The sequence below is a fragment of the Dromiciops gliroides genome, chromosome 2 (assembly GCF_019393635.1).
Source record: "Dromiciops gliroides isolate mDroGli1 chromosome 2, mDroGli1.pri, whole genome shotgun sequence".
NCBI lineage: Eukaryota > Metazoa > Chordata > Mammalia > Microbiotheria > Microbiotheriidae > Dromiciops > Dromiciops gliroides.
The window spans coordinates 468243644-468263315 of record NC_057862.1 but is presented as its reverse complement, the minus strand read 5'-3'; the positions used below and the strand labels follow the sequence as shown (position 1 = coordinate 468263315).

General features: G+C 40.7%; 1 protein-coding gene across 3 annotated transcripts in view; it reads left to right on the top strand.

Annotated features, from left to right (window-relative positions):
- The window catches only part of ADCY3 (adenylate cyclase 3), a 130071-nt gene that overhangs the window by 61998 nt on the left and 48401 nt on the right, over positions 1–19672 (top strand). For all 3 annotated transcript variants that reach the window (XM_043989254.1, XM_043989255.1, XM_043989253.1), the window contains exons 4-6: positions 13693–13823; positions 15228–15339; positions 15876–16003. In XM_043989254.1, the coding sequence (XP_043845189.1) occupies positions 13693–13823; positions 15228–15339; positions 15876–16003 (371 nt within the window). The remainder of the gene's footprint in view (positions 1–13692; positions 13824–15227; positions 15340–15875; positions 16004–19672) is intronic.

Genomic DNA, 19672 nt, shown 5'->3' with positions numbered 1-19672 from the left:
AACCACTTCAGTATCTTTGTCACAAAAACCACAAAATGGGGTCATGAAGAGTCAGACTTGACTGAAACTACCCAACAACAACAACAAAATATTAGTGGAAAATCTGAAAATCAGGTCACCTGGTTTCTTTTCATTTATTTATTTATTTATTAGTGATAAACATTTTTATTTATAGTTTTGAATTCCAAATTTCATCCCTCCTTCCCTGCCTCCCTCATCCCCTCCCTGAGGCAGTAAGCAATCAGATATGGGTTATACATGAGCAATTATGTAAAACATTGCCATATTAGTCACTTTGTACAAGAAAACTTGAATAAAGAAAAAAATGAAAGAAAGTGAAAAATAGCATGCTTCAATCTGTGTTCCATCAATATCAGTTTTTTCTTTGGAGGTGAATATTATGGTTCATCAATAGTCCTTTGGGATTGTCTTGGATCATTGTATTGTTGAGAATAGTCAAGTCTTTCATTGTTCTTCATCAAACAATATTGCTGTCTCTGTGCACAGTGTTCTCCTGGTTCTGCTCACTTCACTATACATCATTTCATACAAGTCTTTCCAGGCCTTTCCAGACCTGCTTGTCATTTCTTATAGCACAATAATATTCCATCACCTTCGTATACCACAGTTTGTTTAGCCATTCCCCAATTGATGGATATTCCTTTGATTTCCGATTCTTAGCCACCACAAAAAGAGTTGCTAGAAATATTTTTGTACAAATAGGTCTTTTTCTCTTTTGGGGAATGTCTTTGGGATATAAACCTAGCAATGTTCTGGATCAAAGGGTATGTACAGTTCTAAAGCCCTTTTGACATAGTTCCAAGGTCATCTGATTTCTATTTCAAGTCAACAAGCATTTATCAAGTTCTTACTGTGTACCAAACATTGTAGTAAATGCCAGGGAGGCAAAGAAAGGTGAACACGGTTCCTGATCTCAAGGAGCTCACATTCTAGTGGGGGATAGAATGAAGCAGGAATAGTAACTGCTAATGACCTGGATGTCCATATGTTCAGTCCTAAGTGATCTGGAGTTACAGAGGCCCCTGGAGGGTTACACACTAAGTAGTAAGTGGAAGAGAAAGAAGATAAATAAAAGAAGAAAGAGATGACTTGCAAGTCAATGGGAAGAAAGAATTTTGAAGAAATTGAAAGAATTTGGGGCAGCTAGGTGATGCAGTGCATAAAGCACTGGCCCTGGATTCAGGAGAACCTGAGTTCAAATCTGGCCTCAAACACTTGACACTTACTAGTTGTGTAACCCTGGGCAAGTCACTTAACCCTCATTGCCTCGCAAAAAAAAAAACAAAACAAAAAACAAAAAAACCCAAACCCAAACCAAAAACAAACAAACAAAAAAAGAAATTGAAAGAATTTAAATGTAGCACCAAGAGGGATTGTAGAATCATAAATATGGATCTGAAAGGAACTTCAGAGGACATCTAGTCCAACAGATGATGAAATTGTACCCAGGGAGGTTGTGACTTGACCAGGGTCATACATCAAAGGTAGAATTTGAACTCAGATCCTATGTTTCCAGAGGCAATGCTCTTTCCACTGTCCCATGCTGCCTCCCTGAGGATAAAAACTGAGAAGAGACCTTTGCATTGTACTCAGAAAGAAATGTTTTAGGTCAGTGGTAAGAATGTGGAAATTAGTTTGTAGGGGGAGATAAGGACTATGAGTGGGAAGATAAAAACTTGATGGCTAGACTGACCCAGAGACAGTAAGAGGGAATGCATTGAAGGCATAGAGTAGCTTGGAAACAAGAAGACTTGAGTTCAAATCCCCTCCTTTAACATTTACCAGCTGTGTGACCCTGGGTAAATCATTTATCCTTTGAGCACCTCTGACAACTCTCTGCAGGTGGTAGAGTGGCTAGAGGCACTGGACCTGGAATCAAAAGAACCTGAGTTCAAATGCAGCCTCAGATACTATCTGTATGACACTGGTTAAGTCCCTTAAATCACTTTCTGCCTCAGTTTCCTTATTTGTAAAATGGGGACAATAATAGCACCTACCTCCCGGCATTATTGTGAGGATCAAATGAGAGAATATTTGTAAAGCACTTTGCAGCCTTAAAGTAATATAAATGCTATTGTTGTTGTTTTGATGATGATGGTGGTGGTGGTGATGATGATGATGACCTACCAGGTCATATAGAGTTTCTGTCTGCTTTGGTGGAGAATTCCTTACACTGACAAAATCCCAAATCCAACTGTTCAAACTGGGTGAGGAGGGATAGAGTGCTGGCCCTGGAGTCAGGAGGACCTGAATTCAAATCTGTCCTCAGAATTACTAGCTGTGTGACCCTGGAAAAGTCACTTCATCCTGTTTGTCTCAGTTTCTTCATCTGTAAAATGGGCTATAGAAGAAAATGGCAAACCACTCCAGTGTCTTTTGATGTAGAAAGAAAACCTCAATGCTATTTATGCCTATCTGGAGAAAAGGAGTTGCCTTAAGTTCATACTGGCCCAGAAAAAGAGAGAGACAGAGACTGGTGAGGAGTTGGGGGGGGGGGTATGAAATGCAACTTGATAATGGATTTCTTTCTTTTTTTTTTTTTTAGTGAGGCAATTGGGGTTAAGTGACTTGCCCAGGGTCATACAGCTAGTAAGTGTTAAGTGTCTGAGGCCGGATTTGAACTCAGGTACTCCTGACTCCAGGGTCGGTACTCTATCCACTGCGCCACCTAGCTGCCCCGATAATGGATTTCTTATAGGATCTTAGATTTTTTTTTTTTTTTTTTGGTAAGGCGACTGGATTTAAGTGACTTGCCCAGAATCACACAGCTAGTGTTAAGTGTCTGAGGGCAGATTTGAACTCGGGTCCTCCTGAATCCAGGGCCAGTGCTCTATCCACCACGCCATCTAGCTGCTCCCAGGATCTTAGATTTTTTTTTTTTAGTGAAGCAATTGGGGTTAAGTGACTTGCCCAGAATCACACAGCTGGTAAGTGTCAAGTGTCTGAGGCTGGATTTGAACTCAGGTCCTCCTGACTCCGGGGCCGGTGCTCTAACCACTGCACCACCTAGCTGCCCCCAGGATCTTAGATTTTTTAAATGGCCTTAAGGGACCTCAGAGTCCATTTAGTCCAAAGTCCTCATTTTTATAGATGAAGAAACTTGGACCCTCAGAGGTTAAATTACTTGTCCAAGGGTATGGAGGCATTAAGTGTCAAAGAGAGTATTTGAACCTTGGTTCTCTGGCCCCATAGCTGATGCCCTTTCCACATTGCTTCCCCCAAAAGAACGGACTGGACTGGATTCAGCCACTCCTAATGCCCTCCTACCCCGCCCTCAAATTACAGTTCAGCTATATCTTACCTCTTCCCTCTGCTCACTTGCAGGAGGGTTTTTGCTTCATCTGAAAATTCCCACCCTTATTTCCAGAAATATAACTAAACCACTATAAGCCGGGGTGGGAGCCCACACCTCCTCAGCTGTCCTCCTGTCTTGTTCCGATCTCCCCCTCCTCACAGGACAGCTGTCAGTTAATCATCATTTTCCACCCTCCCCTCCTGCTTGCTGTCACAGCTTGTCATCTTTGTCTTCTCTTGGTGCTGTCTTCTGATCATTTACAGCTGGGGCCCCTTCATTTGTTCTTCAACAATCACAATCTTCTATATTCTCATGTTGGATTATTCAGGTGATTGACCGGCATTTCCTGATACAAGGAGACAAGGGAGAGGGGTTGGGGTGGGGGCGGTGAGGAATGAGGATCTTTGGGGCATGCTGAAGCCCTAGGGAAGGCACCAGCTGAGAGATCCCCTGTGAGGAGGAGAGGGCTGGACAGTTCCTGGGCCCAGCCCAGTTGGTTTCTCATTTATTAGTAGGTATTATGTGTTATGCGTCCTGCTCCTACCAGGCTGGAGGTTCAATGAGGACAAAGAATATATCATCTCTTAGTCAATCGACAAGCATTTGCTGAAATCTTACTTCATGTCAGTCACTGCGCTAAGGGTTGGAGATACAGAGAAGAAAAAAAGAAACAGGCTTTGTTCTCAAGGAACTTACATCCAGTTGGTTCCTGGATGGTCCCTGAGATGTGATTCCTGTCACAAGTTCCATTGCAGGTGGAAGACTCGCAGTCCTCACCTAGAGGCTGGCAGGACTCTTTGCTGTTGTAAAACAACAAAACCAGTGCTACTGAAAATTACCAACCTGTGGCGTTCTTTCTGGACTTTTCATGCTCACTCAGGTCCCAGGACAATCACTAGCTTGATTCATTCCCAGTATCGTGGGGGACAAATTTTCTTTGTATTAAACATTGAACTTACCAGACTTTAATTCCTCATAGGCCATGAGTCTTGGGCTCTGGCTCATTTTCATTATGGCTTTTTACTGCTTCTCCCTGCCTCCAATAATCTCATGCCTGTGAAGGGAAGATCAATATCTAGTCTGTTAACAGCTCTCCAGGTGAGGAAGCAGCTTGATGGAGGAGCTGGCTATGTGCTACCCTGGGACAGGTTGCCATGGTAACTTACCTTGTATAGCCAATACTATGCGATGACAGCATGAACTGGTGGGAAGAGTTTTGGATTTGGCGTCAGAGGACCTCTGTTCAAATCCAGATTGTGCTTCTTTCTGCCTGGGTAGCCTTGAGGTTCACCTCTCTGGGTCTCTGTTTCTCTGTGAAAATGAAGGGGTTGACCAAACAAGTTATAATTTAGCTCTTTTGGAAGACTTTTAGTGATGGGGAACCTACTGCTGTCCAAAGCATCCCATTTTGTCATGTTATTTATTTTTTTTGAGGGGCAATTGGGGTTAAGTGACTTGCCCAGGGTCACACAGCTAGTAAGTGTTAAGTGTCTGAGGCCGGATTTGAACTCAGGTACTCCTGAATCCAGGGCCGGTGCTCTATCCACTGTGCCATCTAACTGCCCCTGTCATGTTATTTTAATGTATATTATTTTCTTTACAACAGATGATCTGCTCTCCAAAGTTTGGACCCGTTGTTTCTAGTTCTGTACTGCTGCTTCCCACCTAATATTTTTTTTTACTTTAAATAAAAATGTTTATTAAAAAAAAGAAAATGAAGGGGTTGAACTAAGATTGCATCTGGCTCTAAACCCTAATAAAACTAGGCCCATTATAAGATTCCATTTCCCTGTGGCCAGAGTGAAATTCTGCCCTCTTGAGGGAGTCTCCACTTTTGTCAAGGAAGATGCATAGTCCAGTGGTAAGACTAGACTTGGAGTCAGAAGATTTGGATTCAAATCCCAGTTCTGCATTGATAGCCTGTGTGACCTTGGGCAAGTCACTTAATCCCATTTTTCTCATCTGTAAAATGAGGGAGTTTAACTCAATGTCTTTAAAGTGTGCTAAAACTACATGCTGCCCTTCTGTATTTTATATCATTTTATAATAACAGACTTAGAGCTGGACAAAGCCTTTGAAGCTGTCCAGTACAATATCCTCATTTTATAGATAAGGAAACTGAGGTACAGGAAGGTTAAATGACTTGCCCGAAGTCACACAGGTAATAGGTGGCAAAGTGGTAGAGTCACCCCTTGAACTCAGGTCCTCTAACTCCAAACTTGGAGCTCTTTCCCCTTACCACTGCTGCCTTGACCTCTTCTAATCATTGCCATGGTATCCCTTCCTTGCCTTTTTCCCATTCCTCTTCCCAGTTTTCTAACAGGCTCCAGGTGGGGCACTTCTGGGCTAGAGACTTAGCATCTCAATCTTTCTGCTTTTGCAACTTAACAGCAGGTAGGTATTGGGTAAACCCCTTCTGCTGAGTGAATGCTTGGTGCTATTTTGGGGGGCTGTTGGGATGCTGAGGAACCTCCTCAATATCCTTGACCAAACCTTGGGGTTCAATCCCAAGGGAACAAAGTGGGCAGTGCAATATAGCAGGAAGAGTCCTGGATTTGGAGCCAGGGGGACCTGGGTTTGAATTCTGGCTCTTCCACTTACTAATTATGTGACCTTAGATTAGTCATTTACCCTCTTGGGCTCTCAATTTTCTCACACGTAAAAGGAAAGGGGTAGAACTAGATGACCTCAAATGTCTCTTACACCCCTACATATGATCCCTCGGTCTCTAAATTTGTGATTCGATTAACTTTAAGGTCTCTTCCAGTTCCAATCTATGATCTTATTATGATTTGAGGGTAATTGAGTGAACCTTAGCCCTGAAGCATTAGGAATTACCCAAACCTGGGACCCTCAAGGATTGAATAACAATGTTGAGGAATTTGGGAAACTATGGCTTAGGACAGGTTGTAACTTCTTGGTTGCTGGGGGCTCTGTAGTGTGGCTACTTCTCATTCTTTAGGGATGAGCTAGATTCCTCTCCTGCTGCCTTTATCTTACCTCAGTCAACATTCTTATAGACCCAACTGGGGCAGGTGGAGGGGTGGAGAGGGATGTGATGTGACTTAAAGGAGGAATTCAACATGGACTCTATATTAAGGAGTTCCAGGGACTCCATTTTATAGAATGTCAAGGAGGGAGGGGGTGACCAGATCTTTTCATTGTACTGGAATCTTTTTGTTGTAGAGTATTTGAAGTGGGCCTTCAGCTGAGATTTGTTATTCTTTTGATTATTCAATAAATAGGATCACAGGGCCAAAGGCGTAGAGTTTAAGGGACTTCTGGAGCTATTGAGTCCAGTAGTGTTGGGGAACTCTTGGCATAGGAATTGTTTCTGCCAGCAACAGATTCCAACCAACGTGTTAGATAATTGCTTGAGACTCAGAGAGGTTTGGTGACTTGCTCAGAGTCATACAGCTAATTTAAATCTCAGGGTGGGAACTGAACCTGGATCTTCCTTGCTCCAGACCCAACAGTTATGCACTATATCTTACTGCTCTTCCAGTGATGTAATGGGGAGAAGTGAACTGAATTAGCCCTGTACTGAGGAGTAATGACACCCAGATTGCAGTCCTAATTCTATCACTAACTTGGGTTATTAACTTCATGTCTCCAGCTCTCAGTTTCTTTATCTACAGAATAAAGAAATTGGTTCTGCTTATCTCCTAAGATCTCTTTCATCCCTTCCATCCCTTCCACCCCCAGCATTCTGAGCATTGCTGGGACTGTTTTGGATTTGAGTGTCTTTGAGGTTCAAAGATGGCACCTGAAGGATTTTCTAGAAAGGTACTTTCCTAGGAAGGGTCTAAAGTAGAATCAAAGAGAACTTTTTAGACGATGAGAGATGAAGATTTGGCAATAGAGGACAGGATGGGAGAATAGAGGACCTGGAAAGATGATATTTGATGAAATAAACTGAGCATCCTGATTGCCCTCAAATTAGTCTTCCTAAAAGATCAACTTGACTATATGATTCCTCTTGCCTGAGATTTCTTCTCTCTCCCTTCTTTGGGCTTCTGTTTTCTTATCTGTCAAATAAGGAATTGGACAATTCAATAGATCAACAAGCATTTATTAAGCACCTATGATGTTCCAGGCACTGTACAAGGATGTAAAGAAAACAAAAGTCACTAGTAGAACCAAAAGAACATTGCATACATTGCACATAAGTGCAAATGACTAAGTAATTCTGAGTATTGTAAATGCTCAAATTGACTACAAAGTACCTTTGAAGGAAGATGCTTTCTACCTCCAGAGAAAGAACTGGTAAATAGAAGTATGCATAGTATGATTTTATATCCATCCATCTATATCAAATGGTGACCTTCTCTAGTGTGACGTGGGGAGGGAGGGAGACACTTTGGAACTTAAAATGCAAAAAAAAATGAATAGATGCTGTGAAAATGCTCCTCTCCCCAAGTACCCCAAGGAACTTACATTCTTTTGAGGAATAGAACATATGTGTGCATATATATATATATATATATATATATATATATATGTGAGTATATGTGTGTTTGCACACACATACACACAGAAATAGATGACCTCAATGGTTTCTTCCAGTTCTGAATCTACATTCTCATGATCTCCCTACATTTATCCAAATCCTCCCTGTCCTTTCAGGTCCAGCTTCAGTCCCAGCTCTTCCTTGAAACCTTCCCTAAACAGTCTAGCTGAAAGCCATCAAACTGTCCTCTAAGACAGGGCTTCTTTTTTTTTCTTTTTTTTCTTTTATTTTTTTAGTGAGGTAATTGGGGTTAAGTGACTTGCCCAAGGTCACACAGCTAGTAAGTGTTAAGTGTCTGAGGCTGGATTTGAACTCAGGTACTCCTGACTCCAGGGCCGCTGCTCTATGCACTGCACCATCTAGCTGCCCCTAAGACAGGGCTTCTTAATCTTTTTCCCACTCACAACCCATTTTTGCCCAAGAAATTTTGCAACCCTAGGTATATAGGTGTATAAAACAGGTATACATCACCTGTTACTGTTGCCAAAATTTTTTGTGACCCCCACCCCGTCCCGCACACATTCAGTTACAGGATCCCATATGACACATAGTTTTTATTTATTTGTTTGTGGGGGGTTTTTGAGGGGCAAGGAGAATTAAGTGACTTGCCTAGGGTCACACAGCCAGTGTCAAGTGTCTGGGGTTGGATTTGAACTCAGGTCTTCCTGAATCCAAGGTCAGTGCTTTATCCACTGCACCACCTAGCTGCCTCCATGACCCACAGTTTAAGAAGCTAGGCTCCAAGGAAAAAAAAAAACATTTCACAATTAGAGCTATTTCTAGGTGGATGGGAAGCTGCTACTCGGCCCTTCCCACCCCCTTTGCTGGATGCCCTCCAGCAAAGGCTAAATGACCACTTGTTACCGAAGTCGTCATGGGGATTCCTCCCTGGGAGTGGAGTGGACTGGATCATCAGGGAGGTCCCATACAACTTTGAGAATCTATGATCCTGGGACCAGAATTGTCTTATCACTTCTTGTCTTTCCCCATCATTTGGCAGAGAGCATTTTCTGCTCTTCTTGTTAGTCATTTGTTCCCAAGCCTAGATGCTAAGATCTTCGATGACAGAGATTGCATCTTTTGCTTCCTTTTGGATTATGAGCACAGAAAGTGTGTAATAAATACTGATTATTTAGGGGGCAGCTGGATGGCACAGTGGAGAAAGTACCAGCCCTGATTCATGAGGACCTGAGTTCAAATCTGACCTCAGACACTTGACACTTACTAGCTGTGTGACCCTGGGCAAGTCACTTAATCCTCATTGCCCCACAAAACAAAACAAACAAACCAAAACAAAACAAATAAATACTCATTATTTAATTGAGAGATATGACCAGCTGTCCTCCTGACCTAGGACGTATCACTTTCTTTGTTCATTTATAAAATCATGTCAGGTTCCTAGAATCAAATCGGTCAATCAACAAACATTTATTAAGCACTTAATAAGGGACTATCTCACTTTATTATCAGTACCCCCCAACACTTACCTCAATGCCTGGTACAGAGTAAATGCAGTAAAAAAAAACCCTTGTTGACTGACTTAATGACTACTCTGTGCCAGGCACTGAGCTAGGTGTTGGAGTACAAATATAAAAGTACAACCTCAGAAAGCTTATATTTTGGAAACCATAAGGAGATCGGGCCCTTGTCTTTATAATTAGGATCCTATCAGCCTTCTCCAGCATAGTGGAGGCTCTCCTCCTGCACTCTCAGTGGAACAAAAGATATGCCCCAAATTCACCCTTCTTCCTTGGTAGCTCCTTTCTCAGCTTAAATTATTCACCTCACCGTGGTACCAATGATTACTTTCTCCCCTCAAGACTCACTGTGACTCCTGCTTGAGTTGCCCTTAGCAGCTGGCTAAGGCACCAGGTCTCTGGGTTCCCTTAAAATTCCTCCCTAGTCAATATCCCTAGTAACTTGGGGAAATTTGCTTCTTAGTTCCCATTAGATGGGTTTTAGGACAGTCCTGGGGTCATCTAGTCCCCATTGAAGATTTCCCTCTTCCTTTGAGAACGTGGTATGGGTGGGCATGGGTGAGTTCCCTGAACACACACACACACACACACACACACACACACACACACACACAGAGGAAGGAGGTGGTAGGGCACCAGGGTTTCAGATGTGGCTTGCCTACGTCGATGGGCCCTCTGGAGACGTCTGCCCAGGAGATACTGTTGCTATCTCCACAGCTCCTCAGGTGCAGTCAGGGCAGGATGCACTGGGCTTATTTTGATCTCCCATTTCACAGCTCTAATGAAGTTTGCCACTCTTCAAGGCCACAAGGTACATTGCTATGGAAATGAAAGATGGATAGTAACAACCATAATGATATAGGCAAACCAAAATTTGACATCACTTATATTAGAAATAAAAAAGGATTCTTTGTCATTAAAATAGAACAAAATGTGAATCAGAAGACCTTCATCTTAGTGCTAACGATGCTACTTATGAGTTGTGTGACCTTAGGCAGGTTGCTTCACTTCTTAGCCTCATTTTCTTCATCTGTAAAATGGGAACAATGATAATTAACTCAGTAAGCATCTAGACGGCATAATGGATAGAGCACTGAGCTTGGAGTTAGGAAGACCTATGCTCAAATCCAGCTTCAGATACTTACGAGCTACGTGTACCTAGGCAAGTCACTTAACCTCTGACTGTCTCAATTTTCTTGCCTGTAAAATGGGGCTAATAATAGTACTTACCTCTAAGGGTTGTTGTGAGGATCAAATTAAGTAATATTTATAAAGTGCTATATATGCTAGTTATTATTATTTTTGCTTTTATTATTATTATTAATTATTTATGGCCATGGGTAAGTTACTTGACCTTTCTAAGTCTCATTTTTCTCATCTATAATATAAAAGCAAAGATGCTGGGGAGCTAGGTGGCACAGTGAATAAAGCACTGGCCCTGGATTCAGAAGGACCTGAGTTCAAATCCGGCCTCAGACACTTGACACTTAATAGCATGTGACCCTGGGCAAGTCACTTAACCCTCATTGCCCTGCTTAAAAAAAAGCAATGATGCTTTTATCATCTGAATCATAGGATCTTATGAAGAAAGAATTTTGAAAACCATGCAATACATACACATATATGTATATATAAGATATATATGTGTGTATTCACACATACATACATACATACACCCAGAGGAGAGAACAAGAGAGAGACAGAGAGAGAATGACTCATTATTGCATAGTGGCTAACCTCGAAGTCAGAATGACTTGGATTCAAATACAGCCTCTAATGCATACTAGCTATAAGGCAACCGGCAAGTTACTCGACCTCCCGTTGTCCCTTCTATAGAGTATATTTCTGAGAAAATCCGGATAAAGCTTAGGGATGGCTTTAGGTTTTCCCCAAAGTGGGTAACAGGGCCCCCAGTTCCTGCATAAGCACTGAATGTACAATATGGGCATCAGGTTTGGGAAGTCTTTCCTCCACAGAAAATGCAAAAGATGCAAAAGACTCACAGGAGCCCATGAGAAAATACAGAAACATATGACCCTAAAATATCACATGAGATTCATTTGATTCTCCTTTAAAGATTTTAAAGTCTCACTTTCGGGGACTGACAGTTTGATTAGAGTTTGCATTAGGTGGCTTCTAGGGTTCCTTCCAACTGAGATTGTATTGAAATCCATGAAGCTGTCTCTCTTCCCTCTTCCCTCCTCCCTGCCACCACCAAGAACTCTGAGCTCCCCCAGACCTGGGTTCAATCCTGGGGGCTGTTCCCCAAAGGGTCACTTTTTCTCTTTGTCCCACTGTCATTTTCCTAGAGTACCATTCTGAGGTAATCTGGATAAAGCTAAAGTTTTAGGTTTTCCCCAAAGTGGGTAACAGTGCCCCCAGCCCCTGCACCAGCCCTCAGTGTACAATATGGGAACAATCTTTCTCTTCCCCAGCACAGAAAATGCAAAAAGGGACTCAAAAGAGCCCATAAAAATATAAACATAATGCCCTTGAATATCACATTAGAGCTATCAGCTTTCTCCTTGAAAGTAAAGATACTCTGTGGGATTATTGCACAAATTTTCCTCATTCACCTCAGATTTGCACCACGTGATCAGCTCAGACCAATATCATGGGGGCTTAGTAAGGTCCCAGTCTCCTGTCCCTGCCATGATGTGGCTTTAGTTCTCTAGCTGCGGGTTAATCTTTTTCCTTGTCAAAATTGCAGGCTGTTGAGAAAATCTTCTCCCTCTGGAAGTCTAATGTCTGACATTCAAACTCAGGAACTTCCTATCTCTTGGGAACTCTAAAACTTGGGAACTCTTAAATTTAGGATTATCCACAGCTTAGAATATCCTTTCTCAGAATTGCTCTTCTCTGACTTGTTCTCAGAAAAAGAAACAGAAGGACAAGGCAGCAAGGAAGTAGAGGGCCAAGAACTCTTCTGTCAGGCTCGCTTGGACAAGCACAGGCTGCAGGGTGCTCACTATGTTCTTCTCCAATCAGTCACCATTTTCTGCCAGCATTGGGGATGTGGGGGAGGCAGCACTAAGGAAGGGAGAAATCATCTCCCTCTTTGCTGTACTCTGATCTGGAAGTCCAAGGGTGAACAAATAGGCAAGAGAAACACAGTTGAACCATTTCATGGAACCAGAAAGGCGAGCAGCTCCTTTGACAAGTCCCTCCTCCGGAGCCTCAGCTAATCAACAAGGTCTACCTCCTATAATCTCATCAGGCTGATGTTGGGGCTGGGGGTAGAGAGAAACTCATAAAATTGATCAAATTCACTCTCTGTACTCTCTCTCAGTGACTTCATTGGCTCCCATAGATTGTTTTCTCTATGTTGATGACTCCAAAATCTACATAACCTGTCCTAAGTCTCTATTCTGAGAGTCCTGTATCTCTAGAACCTGTTGGATATTTTGTTTGTATGTTCCCCGGGGCATCTCCAACTCGTTTCTAAACCAAAACTTATCCATCATCCTTTCCCCTAAACCCACTCCTTCTAACTACTCTATATCTTTTGAGGATGCCACCATTCTTCCAGCCTCCCAGATTCATAACCAAGGAAACAACCTCAAATCTTCAGTCTCATTTACCCCATCCCAATCTTATCAGTAGTTCTCACCCTTATCACCTCTTTCATGGGATTTGCCAGGACCTCCTATTTGGTCTCCCTTCCTCTACATAGTTGCCAAATCCATATTCCTAAAGCCTGCATCTAACCATGTCATCCCTGCACAAAAAATCCCTTCAGTTGCTCTGTTACTTCTAGGCATTTGAAATCTCACAGCCTGGCCCTAGGCTCTCTTTCCGAGCTGAATTAAACATTACTCCCCTTCATGCACTCTACATTCTGGCCAAAGTGACCTGCTTACTGTCTCACCTACATGACATTCCATCTCTTGGTTCTGTGTCTCTGCATAGGAAACATCACATGCCTGAAGTATGTTTCCTCCTTACCTCAGGTTCTTGAACTCCCTAGCTCCTTTCTAGGTTCACCTTCATGAGGCTTTCCCTGAACCCCTCAGCTGTTATTGACTCCCTTCATGCTGCAAAGTACCTTGTACTGTATTTACCTTGTAAATATTTATATGTATTTGTGTTTGTGCTGTTTCTCCCAGAAGAACACATGTTCCTAGAGGGCAGGAGCTCTTTTTTTCCCCTTTATATTTTCAGCACCAAGGACAGCGCTTGTCATTTAAACACTCGTTTGTTGATAAGGGCCTCCCTTATCCAACCCTCCATTACATTGTAATTCTTGAGTCTGTCATTAAGACTATACTTCCACACAGAGAATAAATTGAGATAACAGATGCCATAATAATAACTGAAAAGTTCCCATTGGAAAATTCAGGGTCAGATCCTAGCTTCCTTTGCTGATGCCCTTCTTTTTCTTCTTACAGGAAAACCTTATGCTTTCCATCTTACCCAAGCATGTGGCTGATGAGATGTTAAAGGACATGAAGAAGGATGAGAGTCAGAAGGACCAGCAACAGTTCAATACCATGTACATGTACCGCCATGAGAATGTCAGGTATTCCTGGCCCCAATCCCTGAACCAGAGTGCCCTAGAAGATAGACTACCTGCTAGAGTGGACTATGGCAACTGTTTAGCAAGGTCATTGACCACAGAAGAGAGCTGGAAAGGGAATAGAGATCATCTGAGAGCCACTGAATGCTGTGAGGGCTGGCACTTAGAATGATTTTCCCCAGGGGCTTGACCCCTACTATGAAATAATGCCCCACTCCTTTTTGTCCTTCATGGCATTGTATTTCAGGGAAAAAATGCTGGATTTGGATTTAGGAGAAAGTTGGGCTTGATTATTCCTGCTGGCACTTCTGAGCTGGGTGACATTTGGCCTCTTTAAGACTCAGTTTCTTTATGTGTAAAATGGGGTCAGTAATACCTAATTTACAGGGATCACATGAGATAACATGAGTAATGCCTTTGGGAAACATCTGAGCCACATGAAAATGTCAGCTTTTATCATTAGGCCAAGAGGTAAAGGGAGAGATTGGAAGGAGTCCTTGGAATAGGTATCATGGGATAAGTTCAATTTCCAGTTCTGTCCCCTATTGGCTGTGTGTCCATGGACAAGTCATTAGCTTCTCTGTTGCCTTCATTTCTTCCTCATCCATAAAGCAGATACAATGGTCTCTGTCCTGCTTACTTCACAAGATAATATAAATCAAGTATTATGTAAATTATAAAGTGCTAAACAGATATAATCTCGAGTATGATTATACAAGTCTTGGATACTTAGCTGAAATTTTCACTTCTTAGATTGATTGTGGGATATATTCATTTATTGCATGATTGTTTTCTTCTCTCCCATGTTTTTTCTTCATTCAGTCATCTTAGGAAAAAAGGTCACAGAGTGGGGAAGGATCTGTATGTAGATAGTAACAGATGATAATGGCTAGCTTTTAGATAGCACTTTAACATTTGCAAAGTGAACATATAAAATGTGTTATTTCCTTTGATCCGCAGAACAATCCTTTGAGGTAGGTACTATAATAATCTTCATTTTATAGATGAGAAACTGAGTCTGAAAATGGTTAAAAGACTTGCCCAGGATTAGACAGCTAAGTAAGGATTTGAACTCAGGTCTTCCTGACTCCAAATTCACTGTATCTGTTGAGCCACTTAGTTGCCTCTAGGTGAGCCCTAGGATAATTTGAAAGCACTATAGTCCTGAATTAGCTATGGAAAAACAATCAATCAACACATATTAATTAAAGTCCCACTATGTGTCAAGCACGGTGCTAGGTGCTAGACAGAAACAGAGCAGCCCAGTCCTCAAGGAACTCAAAAGCTTTAAATTAAGCCAAGCCCTTATGACACTGAGCAGGCCTGCCCATTGGGAAGGCTGCACCTTGTAATATCCCTATTTACTAGGTAACTTCTTGTGGCTAATCCTTTCCTCTTTTTCTCCAGCATTCTGTTTGCTGACATCGTGGGTTTCACTCAGCTGTCTTCAGCCTGCAGTGCCCAGGAGTTGGTGAAGCTGCTTAATGAACTCTTTGCCCGCTTTGACAAGCTGGCAGCTGTAAGTATGTCATGTCCTCTCTCGTCTGCCAGCATCTTGAAGGGTCTGGAGCTGGCCCTTTGTCTAGCTGGCTAGTCCTGTTTCCTTCTACCTGTCCTATGCTTTGCTAGCTCTCCTTCTGTACTAGGTGAAAGGCAAAAATCTCCCTGACTTCATTTAAGACTTAACTCAAAACTATAAATAAAAATGTTTATTACTTAAAAAAATAAAGATACATTGCTTTTGCAAAAAAAAAAAAAGACAACTAAAATCCCACCTGCTACAGGAAGCCTTCTCTAAGCCCTTTAATTCCAGTGCTTTCCCTCTTTTAATCATTTCCTATTTATCCTGTATTTAGCTTGCTTTGTATAGATTTGTTTGCGTGTTGTCTCCCTCATTAGATTATAAACTCCTTGAAGTCAGGGACTCTCTTTTGCCTCTCTTTGTATCCCCAGTGCTTAGCACAGTGCCTTCCACATAGTAGGTGCTTAATAAATGTTTATTGATTGATCTAGTGAGTGAGTGAAATGCCAAAGACTGGTTCTTATCTATTTCAGAAATACCACCAGCTGCGTATCAAGATCCTGGGAGACTGCTACTACTGCATCTGTGGGTTGCCCGACTACCGGGAGGATCATGCAGTCTGCTCCATCCTTATGGGGCTTGCCATGGTGGATGCCATTTCGTAAGTGGGGGGAGGAATGCCCCATCTTGTCCATTTCTCAGAGAAATCCCCTGTCCTGATAAACCTGGGGCTTAAAGGTGTCCCTAAATTGGAAGGCTTGGGTCTTGGAGGACGGACTGATTTGAGCAGAAAATAAGTTTGTCAAAAGACAGACTAGGCACAAAGGACTTTCAGGATCCATAATCTTATGGAGGGACAGGTAGAACCATAAGATTGCATTGATGGGTAGGTTTTCCCTAGGTGATCTTGGAAAATTGTGCACCTTTTGTGCTGCCATCTACCAGAAACTTTGATCCTTCTCTGCAGTACATGATATTTTATATTTATTCACTCAACAAGTATTTGTTAAGCCAGATACTATGCTAGGTACTGGGAATACAAAGACAAAAACAAATAGTTCCTGCCCCCCCCCCGAAATGTGCATTCTATTGGTAGGAAACAAGATGCAAACAAGCAAGTCAGTATAAGAATACAGTACATGGGGCAGCTAGATGGCGAAGTGGATAGAGCACTGGCCCTGGATTCAGGAGGACCTGAGTTCAAATCCGGCCTCAGACACTTAACACTTACTAGCTGTGTGACCCTGGGCAAGTCACTTAACCCCAATTGCCTCACTAAAAAAAAAAAAAAAGAATACAGTACATGGGGCAGCTAGGTGGTGCATTGGATAAAGCACCAGCCCTGGATTGAGGAGGACCTGAGTTCATATTCAACCTCAGACACTTTGACACGTACTAGCTGTGTGACCCTGAGCAAGTCACTTAACTCTCATTGCCCCACCTCCCTTCCCCCAAAGAATATAATACATTATACTACAATGGAAGAAATGTTAGTGGTGAATGCAGACAGATGACATTAGTTCAAATCTTGGCTCTTCCTTCAGTATCCAGGGAACCTCAGCAAGTTGTATCACCTTTTAAGGCATCAGTTTCCTCATTTCTAAAATGAGGCAGGCTGGATTAGATGACCTCTAAGACCCTTTCATCTCTAGGTCTCGTTATCCTATGGTCTATTGTAAGTCCAACAAAATATGTACAAAATATCTTATAAAGACATCACAAAATCAATGTCTTAATGCAATGGAGAATGAAATCTAAAATAGATTCATTCATGGAAAAAATAATAACAATGTGTTTCTTGTTGAAGTCATTCCTCCCCATGACTATTATATCTTGAGTAGCTGCCAACTAGCCCAGTCCTAGTTCTTGCAATAGAATATTGACTTTTCCTTGTGTTGATCCCTTGAAATGAGTCATTTATCATAGGAACTTGCTGTAAATTTTTTCTCTAGTTTCCTGCTTTACTTTTTGTCTTGGCTGCATTGATTTTATTTATGCAAAAACTTTTAATTTTTATGTAATCAAAATTATCCATTCTACTTCCTGTGATATTCTAGGTCTCTTGTTTGGTCATAAATTCTTCCTTTATCCATACATCTTACAAAATTCTTCATCCTTCTCTAATTTGTTCATGATATCATCTTTTATATCTAAATCATGTAACCATTTTGACCTTATCTTGATATATGTTGTGTGTCTATACTTATTTTCTTCCAAACTGCTTTCCAGTTTTCCCAGCAAATTCTGTCAAATAGTGAGTTCTTGTCATAAATGCTTGGATCTTTGAGTTTATCAAATAATAGATTACTGTAGTCATTTACTACTGTATAATGTTTACCTAATCTATTCCACTGATCCACCACTCTATTTCTTATTTAATACCAGATTGTTTTTATGATTACTACTTTAAAATATAGTTTGAGATCTTGTACTGCTAGGTTATCTTCCTTCACATTTTTTTAATTCCCTTGATATTCTTGACCTTTTGGTTTTCTGTATGAATTTTGTTAATATTTTTTCATGCTCTATAAGATAATTTTTGATAGTTTGGGTATGGCACAGAATGAGTAGGTAGAATTGTCATTTTATTACATTGGTTTGGCCTACCCATGAGTAATTAATATTTCTCCAGTTGTTTAGATCTAGAAAATTGTTTTGTAATTGTGATCATGTGGTTGCTAAGTTTGTCTTGACAGATAGACTCCTGAGTATTTTATATTGTCTGCAGTTTCCTTCATACCTCCCCACCTTTGCAGGGGCAGTGAGGGTTAAGTGACTTGCCCAGGGTCACACAGCTAGTAAGTGTCAAGTGTCTGAGGCCGGATTTGAACTCAGGTCCTCCTGAATCCAGGGCCAGTGCCATTTAGCTGTCCCCTGTCTGCAGTTATTTTAAATCGAATTTCTCTTTCTATTATTTGCTACTGGAATTTGTCAGTAATATATAGAAATGCTAATTTATGTGGATTTATTTTATATCTTGCAACTTTGCTGAGCTTAATCATTTCACTGATTTTTAAGTTGATTTTCTAGTATTCTCTATGTATGACATCATATTGTCCATAAAGAGTAATAGTTTTGTTTCCTGTTCTAATTCCTTCAATTTCCTTTTCTTGTTTTATTGCTATATCTAGCATTTTTAGTACAATATTGACTAATAATAGGGATAACAGGCATCCTTTCATTACCACGAATCTTATTAGGAAGGCTTCTAGCTTATCCCCATTACAGATAATGTTTGCTGATGGTTTAAATAGATACTACCTATCTATCTAGGCAAGCTCCATTCATTCCTATGTTTTCTAGGGTTTTTTAATAGGAATGAGTGTTGTATTTTGTCAAAAGCTTTTTCTGCATCTATTGAGACAATCATATGATTTTTGTTGTTTTTGTTATTGATGTGGTCAGTTATACTGATGGTTTTTCTAATATTGAACTAGTCTTGTATTCGTGCTATAAATCTTACCTGTTCGTAGTGTATGATCTTTGTGACATATTACTATGATCTCCTTCCTAGTATTTTATTTAATATTTTTGCATCGATATTTATCAAGGAAATTGGTCTATACTTTTCTTTCTCTGTTTTTGCTCTTCCTGGTTTAGGTATCAGCACCATATGTGTATCATAAAAAGAATTTGGTAGGATTCCTTTTTTGATTATATTTCCAAATAGATTATGTGCATAATATTGGAATTAATTGTTCTTTATTTAAATGTTTAGTAGAATTCATTTGTGAATACATTTGATAATGAAATTCCTTTTTCATAGAGAGCTCATTTATGGCCTGTTCATTTTTTTTCTAAAATAGGGATAAGTATTCTATTTCCCCTTCTGTTAATCTAGACAATTTATTTTTTTGCAAATATTCATCTACTTCACTAAGGTTCTCAGATTTATTGGCTTGTAACCAGGCAAAATAGCTCCTAATAATTGCTTTGATTTAATCTTTATTGGTGGTTCATTCACCCTTTTCATTTTTGTTAGTGATAATTTAATTTTCTTTCTTTTTAAAAATCAAATTAACCAATGGTTTATCTATTTTGTTGGTTCCCCCCTCCCCATAATCCTAGCTCCTCTGCTCTTAGTTTTATTTATTAGTTTGATTTTCCCCCTTAACTTTCAATTTTATTAATCTTTCCTTTGGTTTTTCAGGATTTCCAGGAATTTGGTGTTTAATTGGGGATTTTAAAATTTGGTTATTTTTCTAGTTTTTAAAATTGCATGCCCAATTCATTGATCTGCTCTTTCTCTATTTTATTGATATATGTGTTTAGAGATATAAATTTCCCCCTAAGTACTGCATCTCATATACTTTGGTATGTTGTCTCATTG